The sequence below is a fragment of the Sebastes fasciatus genome, chromosome 9 (genome assembly GCF_043250625.1).
Source record: "Sebastes fasciatus isolate fSebFas1 chromosome 9, fSebFas1.pri, whole genome shotgun sequence".
In the NCBI taxonomy this organism is placed as follows: domain Eukaryota; kingdom Metazoa; phylum Chordata; class Actinopteri; order Perciformes; family Sebastidae; genus Sebastes; species Sebastes fasciatus.
In genome coordinates, this window is record NC_133803.1 from 20257247 (window position 1) to 20270213 (window position 12967).

General features: G+C 40.2%; 1 protein-coding gene and 1 long non-coding RNA gene across 14 annotated transcripts in view; one reads left to right on the forward strand and one right to left on the reverse strand.

The window, feature by feature from the left end:
* sptlc3 (serine palmitoyltransferase, long chain base subunit 3) overlaps positions 1–12967 on the reverse strand; it is a 28409-nt gene that overhangs the window by 14112 nt on the left and 1330 nt on the right. Inside the window, exons 2-5 of the mRNA XM_074646551.1 lie at positions 8809–9000; positions 7440–7594; positions 6287–6435; positions 1776–1900 (exon numbers count right to left, since the gene is read on the reverse strand). Of these exons, the coding sequence (XP_074502652.1) occupies positions 1776–1900; positions 6287–6435; positions 7440–7594; positions 8809–9000 (621 nt within the window). The remainder of the gene's footprint in view (positions 1–1775; positions 1901–6286; positions 6436–7439; positions 7595–8808; positions 9001–12967) is intronic.
* The window catches only part of LOC141774164 (uncharacterized), a 188862-nt gene continuing 187005 nt past the window's right edge, over positions 11111–12967 (forward strand). For 12 of the 13 annotated variants that reach the window (XR_012595246.1, XR_012595238.1, XR_012595242.1 and 9 more), the window contains exon 1: positions 12678–12880. This is a non-coding gene — a long non-coding RNA (uncharacterized LOC141774164). Of the gene's footprint in view, positions 11210–12677; positions 12881–12967 lie in introns of those variants that run through there. The other variant, XR_012595247.1, reaches the window with a different exon arrangement.

The following is a 12967-nucleotide window of genomic DNA, read 5'->3' on the forward strand; positions in this document are numbered from 1 at the left end:
CACTTTTTGGTCGCAGTAAACACATGCTTAATGGTGTGAAGTCAACAAAAACACATGCTTAGGTTCAGGCAATAAAACCACTGTAGTTAGGTTTAGGAAAAAACAACATGGTTGGGCTTAAAACTACTACGTTTGTACAGTGAAAATGACTCTGAAAGTTGTGAACACGGGACCCGATCAAACAGCAGATTGTAACGTGACATACGGGACAACAGTGACCCAACCACTTCGTCATTTTGCTCTTAAAGCTACGTCACCTCACTCCCGGCGCACTTTCCCTGAGCGTTAAATAATGACGTTGATGGGTTTACATTATAGTTAATGGAAAGCCTGGTGCCTCTCATACCGATGCTCAAGGGTACCTTAAGCCGACGGCCGTGACAAAGCATCTGTATTTGATGCCCTGGGAATGAGAACGGGCTGTGTATATACATTACACTGACTATTTGGTAGTAATCTCTGATTACTGATAAGATGATGACATTTGCATAGACAGTGTATGATATTGTTTCAGATTCAGTGGTCTATACTTAGTGAGAGAGCCAATTAGATTCTCCCTTGGGTACAGAGGAAATTAATTAGCTTGTAAGCAGTATCATCAGTATAAACGTATACGGATGGAAAATCATAGCAGTGTGTGCTACCCACCTATACAATTCTGTTTTCTGAGAGACTGCATGTTTTTCTATGCATTTCAAATCTGTTTTGTTGCTTTGTACTGTGTCCTTGTAGAATGTGCTGTATAGTAGTTGTTGCTCTATAAGGATCCACCAGGCCAATGACATGTCAGCCCACTCCTCATGCCCTGCTTCCCTTCCAACACGCCGTCATAATCCTCTGCGTCTCTGTGTATGATAATAGTTGAATGTACTGCACACGTTAGTAATTTCTTTCGTGTCTGATGAAGTTTTTGACCAACAGACACATCACAATTTTCGTAATGGTGCCTCATATTCCATAAAAATCAGCATGCAAATTAATTCAGCAGTTCCACGAGATGCACTGGAGAACATTAGCATATTTAACACTGAAGCTCTGAGCATTTGACTGCATTAGTTTGAATGAACTCTTGTAGAGGGTATGTTGACACCGTCTCAGTGACAGATACCCTCGGTTTGGCCTGGGGTCCAGCTGGCCTGGTCCCTGGTCTACCAGCAGCTGTCACTCTAATGTGGCTCTGCCTGCACAGCGAGGCCCGGCCTGGCACGGCCTGTCCCTGTAGGATAGGGTTGGCAGTGTGGGTTGACCCCCAGCCCCCGCAGGGTTACTGTGGGGGCTGCAGCCTACGGGGCCGATACACCTCTTGAGCTAAATAAACGACCCCGTTCTCATCACTTAAACAGTCGACCTCCCCTTCCTCCTGTCCAGTCCAATCACGGATATTCATGCAGTGTGTTGCCCCTGGTAACCCGCGGCTGTCTGTGTGAGAGCCAGGCTGTGTGTGTGCGCCGACAGGCCACAGTATGGGTAATCAAACCCTTGAGTTGTGCTCTTAACAAAACCTGCCCTTCCTTGTCTATGTGATGGAAAGCAGCGATGTATGCCCAGAGCCTCGTCCTTCTGGCTACTGTAATGTTTAATTATGATTTTAATTAATGGGGGTGGGTCGGGAGTTGTTCGCAGCTGAGTTTAGTTGACTGTTATTCATTAATTTAGGCCATATGCAAGGAAGGAACAAAAGCTAGGCTAATTAGATAAATTTTTGCTGCGCTGTAAAAATGACACCCATATACTGTAGGGTTTCTATGTGGCATTTAGTGCGTAAAATCACAAACCTTGCCAACAAGTGCTGGGATGTTCATTGAGTTGGTGGCGAAACCCATCCCAAAAGTCATGGAGGACTCTACTCCGAGGAAATTTGCCACTAGTTTCTCCAGCTCTTTGTGGATGCTCAGGTTACCTACAAGACACAAATCACAAAAGAATAACTCACCCTGACAAGATCACTGTACCTGTTGGCTTATCTGCTAGTCCTTTAGTTTCTTTTTTGTCATCCAATCACAAGCTTTGACAGAGACGAATGCCTCCTGAGAAAAAGCAGGAGACCCACAGCCTGGACTAGCAGCACACATACAGCATCAGCCAGCAGCTCTCTAGGTATTTGTAGAGATTTATAAAGACTCAAGATGTGGCAAATTTGTAATTTCGTTCAACTACCCTTTTTCATCCCAGCAGGTAATATCAAGGCCAGTTCTGCAAAGTCTAAAATGGTTCTGCAGCACATTTTGGGACAGAGGCAGTTTGTTATAACCCAATGTGACAGGTGGGGACCAGAATTCATTTAGAAAATTTATCACATTGTAATCTGTCACCTGACATGGTGTTTTTCTATTTCGTGCAATAAAAGTGTGATTTTCAGGTACATTCAGTACTGCTCTTGTGGTCAGCTGATAAAAAGAAGAATTACAGTCATAATTGTGAGCTACAGGGAGAGAGGTCGGCAGTGAAAGGTTCATATATACTGTATTTTATTTCTGCTGGCTCTGGCAAATGTTATTTATAGGCTTACTGTAGAAATATACTATACTAGAATGGCACTCGGGGAGCGCAGACCTCCGCCAAGGTGCGTGACTTTAAAAACAGATCATAGCTCACAGCTGGCGGTACCGTGAGGTGGTCGGCTTATCATTAACACGGAGTGTTTCCGTGTAACGTATTGGCGGATGCCTCTCTCATTCAGCAGCCTTGTTATGTCTGTATAACGTTACACTACGTTGTCTGTCATCCCGTCATCTACCGCTTTTTTCTTTCTCACCGCGGATGGACAGCAGCTCCTGCACACACCCCACAGAAGGGGGCTGGGTCACGCGTCATCAACACGTCATCAGTCACACTGCGCATGTGTTATACCCTGTGGTCTTAATGCTCAGGCTTAAAAAAATTCCTGAATCCAGATTGCCACCAAAATCGAATGGATTGGTCATCGTGCCACATCCCATCACTCCAAAAAATGTCATTCAAATCCATCGCAAACTTTTGGAGTAATCCTGCTAACAGACAGACAGACAGACAGACAAACCAACGCCGGTGAAAACATAACCTCCTTGGCCCAAGGCCTTTGGCCTTGGCGGAGGTAAATATACAGTATATGTTCAATACATTTTAACACACTCTATACTTAATATAGTTAAAGTTACTCTATATATATGTCCAACTGATACGTACTGTAACTAATACTGTTAACAGGTGTATTAATTAGCGGTGCAATGGTTCAACAAGCCCACGGTTCGGTTCGTATTGCGGTTTCGGTTTGGTTTGTTTTGCACGCTAGGGAGAAGAAATACATAACCATTTCCAATTTGTTTGAACTCCAAAATATATAAATTGATTGATAGTAATACATTATATTTCTATATTATAGTAATGAATGATAAATCTTTATTATATGAAGCCATAACACTGACGTTATACTTGAAATAAGGCAGGCTACTTCAAGTCAAGTAGGCCTATGTTCAGATAATTGCCTCTTCTATGTCTCTGGCATATCATCAAACAATTAATAATACAAGATGTCACTACTGTAAATGTAAAATCAACATCACAACGGAAAGACAGTAAAACTGTCAGTAAAAAGATCTATATTAAATATTTATATCGAGCTCTTTGAACAACTACAAGATGAAATCAGTTACCATCAATGTAAACGAAAAGGAAGCCTGGTTTTGAGATATTGTGAGGCAATCCTCATGAGAAAATAGCACATTCATTTATATATATGGGATACTAAACATTGTAGTCATAATCAATAACAATCAGTAACCACAGAGAGCAAGCATTAAAAAGTTCAAACAGACTGAATGTCTAAGGACTGGAAAATTGGTATTTAATGTGTACAATATAAAACAATAACACAGTGAAGCAGCTCTGTCTTTATCCCAGTTAAATCGATTCATACATTTCCTCAACCACTCAGGCTCACAGACCCCTGCTGGCATGTGCAGCATTTTTGGTCAGACTGCATCGGCATTTGCTCTGGATATAAAACATTTTACTCAAGGTCTGGATACTCTTCAGATAAGAGAGAGCGGAGATCTCACTCACTTTGCTGACTTGAGTTAGCTCTTGAGTCATATGCATCTCATTAAGCTCGGTCCCTCTGTCCTCTGAATCACCAAGGTCCCCTTTGTGCCATCACAATCATCAAAGCTTGTTGACGAAAAAAGAAGCTATACAACAATTGCCAAGGTTGGAAGGCATTATTGTGGAGAGACAATAAAGATTGTGCTTGCAAATCTCCAAGCTAAATCCATCTCTTTCATTGTAAACCTGTGATTGAGGTTTTTCTTCAAAAGGCTTTATAACAAGCCTGGAAGAGTTAATCATTTCTATCACCAACCTCGACTCGAGTCTCAGCAGACAAGTACAACGTTTATGGCTTCGTTTTAGCACGTACACATACAAAACAACCCTATTACATTAATACATTGGTGTACACATTATGGTCAAATACTCAGTAGTGTACTATGTGCTTGGTAGCTGCACTTACGTCTTGGTAATTTGTCATTCATTTGAATACATGACATCATTATCTAATTTACTGTATGTTAATAATTGCAGAAAAGCAGGAAGAGTGAGCTATCCATTAATACAAATCTGTGAATGTTTGACATGTCAGTTTATTTACAGGGGCGAGGGGCGTGCTTTCAGTGCACTTTGTATCTACTTTCACATGCCTATTCAATAAAAAAAATACCTCATATTGCTCTGTGAACTTACATATAGTATTTGTGGGAGAATGTTTGGTAACTTTTGAACTGAACTTGACATTGTGTTTTTCTAGGAGTTGACCCAAAAGCCTAAAATTGAACTGCAGTTTCTAAAAGAATTTAATATCAGATAATTTCAAAGGAGAGATGAGAGGAAACATTTGCATCACAAACATTTGAACTTAAATCTTAAGAGGGTGTCAGAAGCACAGACAAGAGTGAAGTGTAAAATATTCTTTTAAATCATCATCACTTTTGTTTTGAATAAACTGAGTGCTGGTGAATTCAATAAAAACACATCCTGTGTACTGCCGACACAAATCGCTGCATGTGAACTAAAACACTGCTGATGGCGTCACCGCTACTACAGAGATACTTGGCTCTTTAATAATTGATGCTTAATAAGGTCTCATGGGAGAAATGCTTGTTGTTGCTTAACCCTCTCAGTGAGCCAGCTGAAACACGGATTACAAACGCAGGGAAAAACAGTCCCATTTTAAAAGAGAAATAAACATATAAATAAATCACATAAATGAATAATGGATGGCGCAGAGGAGTGTGTGTGTGTGTCTGAGGCGTCCTTGCACTCTGACAAACGAACGTATAGCTAACGATCGCATGCCCCATAATTCCTCTGGTTTTCTCTGTTCTTGTCAAACTGCTGATATCATGAAACGCTACGCAGCCACTCAGCCCGCTCTGAGCTTGTATGTCAGCTCACTGCTAGCCTGCTCTCAGTAGATATACAGCACGGTGGTGTCAGAAGTGCCATAAACGAAACATCATTGACAGAGATGAAAAGGAACTACTTTTTCTCAAGTTAACTTGAAGCTAACTAAGAGCAGCCTGCTCAGTGAGCTCCATAATGTTCACCTATTGGCAGGTTTTGACCAATAAACACACAGCCGACCGTCAGATTTGCTGCCACAACATTGCTATGCAGGAACATGAGATCCTGGCACTTAAACACCATCAGAGGTAAAAGTTCAGAGGATAAAACACCATTCAAAATTCATTAGAAGCCACAGATACCACTTTCTGATCCATGCTGTTCGAACTCTTCCATCACACATATTCCTTTCGCATCTTGCCTAATGCCCAGGGTGTTTCTTAATGTTACATCCCACTATGATACCATTTCCCCCACTCCTCCTCAGTGTGGACCAGTATGTAATGATCTCAGCTTATGCCCAATCGGTACATAATTCAACAAAGGTTGAATAATTCATATTACACTGCAGCCACTGAAAGATAATTAAACACGCGGGCAGTATAACTCACAAGAAAGATAATAAACGATGGCATATGTGATGAGGGAGATGGAGTTTTTATTTCCAGTTTGATACTCAGCCTATTCAGTGTCATCAGGGTCTGCCAGAGACTTTTAAAATAGATGCACTAGTGAGAAATGTGAAGCACTGTGAGATGAAAAGAGCCACCAGCATATGCTCTTTTAACTTGAATTATGAAGCGGACCTTTTTTTGCTCAAGATAAAATGAGTGCCCCTGTTGAAACTAGCTTAAGAGGACAAGTATCACACATTTTTTTTTCTACAACTGCACATTGACCACAAACTCACCTATTTCCTGCCTTGTGCTGCAAACCCCAACCCCATACTGCCGCGTTTTGTCTGCCACCGTTTTCAGGAAATCAGCGTTGTTCTCAGCAAAACCGAGGTAGTTGTAAGAGCCCATGTTGATGGCATTGTGTATTGTCTTCCCGGTAAACCTGCAAGCATGTAAACATTAGGAATCACTTAGCCTTACTAAACATACACACACACTCAGATAATGAATTACATATTCTAAAAAGTAATCAACATTCAATTAAATATAATGCTGATCATAAACTTGTTTCTTTGTCAGTGGAGTTACAAGAGGAGCAATTATAACACTGTTTATATAAGGCAAACAGCAGCGACTGCGTGTGTAAGCAACATTTGTTATTCCTATTTACTTGGACATTTTTTTTTAAGTATATAATCAAATATTCACAAGTGTTTATGCTACCCTTTAATATGTAAGCACACATGTAACTCCACAGAGAATAAACAAGAGAAGATGGAAAATGTGTGCGTCATAATTTCTTGCAATAAGGCAAGTGGAAGTAAGTTCACATGGTCAGTTATGAGCCTCGCTGTACATCAGCATGAGAGTTTAAAAAGTATTTTAGGAGAACTGCTGACCTACTTTTTTTCCACTGTGCATGTAAACCTGCACACACCACAACAAAACCCATCCCCATCCTGTCACCACAGACAAGACAAGCTGACTGCTCCACTTCTACTTTTTCCAGTCACATTAAACCTTTTAAAACATGTAATCCACGCCTACCTCTGTTTCCAGATTCATAATGTCATATCCCCTCCCCATGGCTCTGTTCATATTCCTATTCAAAATATATTCCCTGACCCTGCTGTGCAACACAGAGACATCGCAACTCTATCCAAACATTCAGGACTGACATATCCTTGCTGATTTCATATACCCATGTGCTTTAGTTTCTATCTCTCCCCATTGGCTCTTAGTGCAGGAGCTAGATCTAGCCAATTACATCTTGGTTGTATAGATTCTAGCCCCAGAGGAGAGATGGTTGTGTTCAAAACTACTTGCTGGCCTGTCTTAAGATGGAAATTCTTTTGTAAATTCTCAAATTGAGCAGTACACATATATATGATTATGCGGCTACAGTAATCTGCAGAATGTATATCATAGATGACTGGATTAAAGTACCTGAATGTCCAGTTGTAGTCATCAGACACCCTCTCCATCAGGTCAAAGACAGGTCCTGGCAGGCTGCATACGGGACGGTTCCAGTTGTCTCGTACCCTCATGTACAGGTTTCGAGTGTAAAAGTTCTCAAAATCTTGATAAAGCGGTACGAAATCCTGAGAGCGGGGAGAAACATTTTCACAGCAAGCCAGTAACAGGATGTCAGAGTGGTGGATCACACTAAAAGCTATCCAAGCACTAGAACAAGACAAACAATCCATGTCAAAACTAAACATTAAGAAAAGATTGCTGTTGTTGAGACGAATTACAGCAACTTCTTAGTGATTTTCTTCTTTAAAAAACAAAATATTCTGCACATTCTTTATCGTAAGCATTAACAATGCCTCAGAATTAACAAGAAAAACAAATCTTTTTTATGTTGAACTTGAAGTTATAGAGATTAAAAGCAGACATAAATTATTTGCTTTAGTTTTGTGACCAGATATATTTCCTTGCCCATCTTCTCAAAGTAGTTTGCCATGTAAGAAGGGGCTCTTCCATATAGTATATGATGTGTGTTTGATGCTCTAACTCTTTGAGTCCATACAGGTGTTCATTATATGGTGTCTACCTCTGTTCATGGCAGGTGACTTATGTAATTACCTTACATTCAAATCATCAGTTTTTCCCTTGGTAAGAGAGTTAGATCTACACCACTGTAGCCTTTACATGTACTGTATGTTTTCATATACAATGATCCCCTGACCCCGACAACGCTATATACCAAGATTATTAGCCCACGTACAGTAAAGCTCTTCTTCACTTTACTTCATGCTGTAAATTATCGTCGTCAAACACAGGGAGCAAACTGCCTGGTTATTCCTGCTTTATTGTCTCTGCCCATGTACCTGTCTTATCAAATAATAACAAAACATGGTCACAGCATTTGTTTTTATAAGGTCATAGCTTTTTTAATATGAGCCACAAAAAAAACAAATCAGTAACTACTACCAACTTACAATTTTTTTAAGATTTAAGAAATCGAATCTATGGTAATACAATGGCTCTTATGTGGCAGTAGCCTTATCTTGGATGTGAAGCACAGTAACGAAGAAAGAATTTGAATCCTCTGAGATTTAATTAGGTCTTCAACAGATATTCTCTGTGGTGTCCTGTCTCACCCATGGCAACATTATATTGCAGAGGAACATGAAGGAAGGAGGCAGAGAGAGAGCTTAAGAGCAAAAATTGAAATAATTAGGGGGAAACAAAATGTGTTGACACCCAAGGCATGCATGCTCTTCTACTCCAACTGTCTGAGTGCATGTGTGCGTCTACAGTATGTGTGTATGCCTGAAATATGCCTATACTGATTGCATGTTTTACCTACCTTCTGTTCACCTCTTTCCTGGGCAAGGTGGCACTTCTCTAAGCCCACAGCTCTGAGGAAATCTCTGAGGTAGCCAAACAGCGTGACAATGCCAAAGCCCAGGTATGTCATAACAGCCACGTACATCGGCGCCTGTTCAAAGAACTCCTGCCTGTGCTGCCTGGAGGCGACACCAGTCCCTGGGCCATTTTTCTATACAACAAGAGGGCCACATAAGGAGTCTTACATTGCAGACGAGACAAGAGAGAACAATACCGTTTGAATAAAAGTGGCTCGATTTCAAATGAAGGGTTGTAGTTAACGCACCCATTAACCTAAATAATAAGGAGACAGACAGAGGCCTATACTTGTGCACTTACAGAAGTCATTAACACATATTATTCAACACTGAAGCGAGCAAATTGGAAGACTATCCGTAGTAATGTAACACCAGAATATTGTCACTTTGCATCGTTAACATTCAAATAAGTAGAAAGTAAATTTACACTAAGGGGTAATTTTGTAGACACACTGATTTTGTGTATATAAAATCAGCTTAACAGATACCTCTGTACCCAACTGAGCCAATTTTGGTTCAAAATGTACCTTTTCTAAATGAATAAAGTCATAACATGTTTAAAGGGAGTAGAGTGTTGCGAGTGAAGCAGAAATCACAATATAAACTAGCATAAGTGAGATGTTAATATGGAAAAATTATTGTTATTAAGTTACAGAGATACAGAGATTGTACTGTAAAATTATTTTATTGTGAAAGGACTACATTTTATTCTTTTATTTTTCTTCAACCAAAGATGGCAGCTGGGAGAGACATTTTTGTTTTGAATGACAAATATGAAAGGCCTCATTACTTGTGAAAATATAAATAACGTCAATATATGCCTTGATAGAGGAACCTGTGGTGCAATTTTGGTAATGCCTTGTTTGACACCACCAAGGGGATATTGTCACTTCTGGCTGCCATTTTTGTTTAGCAGTCGCAGTTTGAACATTTGGCTTGGATATCGTATTAAAAATGTGCTTTTTGTGCAACAGACGGAATATATAAACTGGGGGAAAAAAGTTCGGAAACTTGTGTTTGGTGGACTATTTCTCTGTTGTTACAATGCTAATTGGCATTGTATTTTACATCGTTGGAAAGCCTGTTTATTTACCTTCACATTGATGTCCAACTTGTAAGGATCATGCGTTTGTGGGATGAGCAGCACAGCTGATTATATGGGTAGCGCCCAAGAAAAAATTGCCAAAATGCTCTGCCAATGGTAAACAGTGTATTCTCCTGTTGGAATTGACTCTTGTTTTGAGTTGTTTGGTGGATTGGATGATTGAACTCTCTATCAGTAACAAGGAACAAACAAGACATATTGGCTATTTGACACTTTATTCATTTAATACACCGTCAGGAGCCTCATTAGCGGGTGGAAGATCCATACGTAGCCACAACAGCTGGCATCCTCCTTCTCATGCTGGTCACCAACCTGGTCACACGTTGCTGTGGGATGTCATTCCATTCCTCAACCAGGATTTGTTGCAGGTCAGCCAGCGTGATTGTGTTGGTCACTCTAACACGTACAGCACGCCCAAGCTGATCCCACAAGTGTTCAATTGGGTTGAGGTCTGGACTCTTGGCAGGCCGTTCCATTCTCTCTACTCCCAAATTGTGGAGGTAGTCTGTGATAACCCTGGCTCTGTGGGGGCGAGCATTGTCATCTTGGAGGATGAAGTTAGGTCCCCGATTGTGGAGATATGGAATCGCCACTGGCTGCAGAATCTCATCCCGATATCTCACTGCATTGAGATGGCCTTCAATGATGACAAGCCTTGCTTTGCCAGTGACATCATTGAGGGAACACACAACCACGCTGGCTGACCTGCAATGAATCCTGGTTGAAGAATGGAACGCCATCCCACAGCAACGTGTGACCAGGTTGGTGACCAGCACGAGGAGGAGGATGCCAGGCTGTTGTGGCTGTGTGTGGATATTCCACCCGCTACTGAGGCTCCTGACGGTGTATTAAATTAATAAAGTGAAAAATTGCCAATATTGTTTGTTCCTTGTTACTGATAGAGAGTTCAATCATCCAATCCACCAAACAACTCAAAACAAGAGTTAATTCCAACAGGAGAATACACTGTTTACCATTGGCAGAGCATTTTGGCATATTTTTTCTTGGGCGATACCTACATAATCAGCTGTGCTGCTCATCCCACAAATGCATGATCCTTACAAGTTGGACATCATTGTGAAGGTAAATAAACAGGCTTTCCAATGATAACGATAACAACAGAGAAATAATCCACCACAAAACAAATTTCCAAACTTTTTTTTCTCAGTTTATATATATGTTTTTCTACTATTTGCAAAGGATATTTGGATAATATTTGGATAAATCTCTAACCAGCGGTAAGTGATGTTGAACCTGCCAGCTAATGTTAGCTTAATGCTAGTTAGGTAAAGTTAGCAGTTTGAAAAGTCACCAGTTAATGCTAGTTAGGTAAAGTCACCAGTTAATGCTGGTTAGGTAAAGTCACCAGTTAATGCTAGTTAGGTAAAGTCACCAGTTAATGCTAGTTAGGTAAAGTCACCAGTTAATGCTAGTTAGGTAAAGTCACCAGTTAATGCTAGTTGGCAGTTTGAAGTCACCAGTTAATGCTAGTTAGGTAAAGTCACCAGTTAATGCTAGTTGGCAGTTTGAAGTCACCAGTTAATGCTAGTTAGGTAAGGTTAGCAGTTTGAAAAGTCACCAGTTAATGCTAGTTAGGTAAAGTCACCAGTTAATGCTAGTTAGGTAAAGTCACCAGTTAATGCTAGTTAGGTAAGGTTAGCAGTTTGAAAAGTCACCAGTTAATGCTAGTTAGGTAAAGTCACCAGTTAATGCTAGTTAGGTAAAGTCACCAGTTAATGCCAGTTAGCAGTTTGAAAAGTCACCAGTTAATGCTAGTTAGGTAAAGTCACCAGTTAATGCTGGTTAGGTAAAGTCACCGGTTAATGCTAGTTAGGTAAAGTCACCAGTTAATGCTAGTTGGCAGTTTGAAGTCACCAGTTAATGCTAGTTAGGTAAAGTCACCAGTTAATGCTAGTTGGCAGTTTGAAGTCACCAGTTAATGCTAGTTAGGTAAGGTTAGCAGTTTGAAAAGTCACCAGTTAATGCTAGTTAGGTAAAGTCACCAGTTAATGCTAGTTAGGTAAGGTTAGCAGTTTGAAAAGTCACCAGTTAATGCTAGTTAGGTAAAGTCACCAGTTAATGCTAGTTAGGTAAAGTCACCAGTTAATGCTAGTTAGCAGTTTGAAAAGTCACCAGTTAATGCTAGTTAGGTAAAGTCACCAGTTAATGCTAGTTAGGTAAAGTCACCAGTTAATGCTAGTTAGGTAAAGTCACCAGTTAATGCTAGTTAGGTAAAGTCACCAGTTAATGCTGGTTAGGTAAAGTCACCAGTTAATGCTAGTTAGGTAAAGTCACCAGTTAATGCTAGTTAGGTAAGGTCACCAGTTAATGCTAGTTAGGTAAAGTCACCAGTTAATGCTAGTTAGGTAAAGTCACCAGTTAATGCTAGTTAGGTAAAGTCACCAGTTAATGCTGGTTAGGTAAAGTCACCAGTTAATGCTAGTTAGGTAAAGTCACCAGTTAATGCTAGTTAGGTAAGGTCACCAGTTAATGCTAGTTAGGTAAAGTCACCAGTTAATGCTAGTTAGGTAAAGTCACCAGTTAATGCTAGTTAGCAGTTTGAAAAGTCACCAGTTAATGCCAGTTAGGTAAAGTCCCCAGTTAATGCTAGTTAGGTAAAGTCACCAGTTAATGCTAGTTAGGTAAAGTCACCAGTTAGCGTTAATGCTAGTTAGCTTTCACAATAACTGATGCTATGATGCTAACAGTCATATAAGACTCGAGAGCTTTAGCTAGCTCACTTGAGTGTCAGCTATAATACATGTTTTAATTACAGCTACATTTGATATGGCTCGGCTTGGATATCGTATTCAAAATGTGCTAGTTGTGCAACAGACGGAATATATGATTTTTTTCCTACTATTTGCAAAGAATATTCCTATATTATTTGGATATATCTCTAAGCAGCGGTGAGTGTTGTTGAACGTTATACTGCCACCTAACGTTAGCTTAATGCTAGTTAGCTAACGGTAGCTCAATGCTAGGTAGCTTAATGC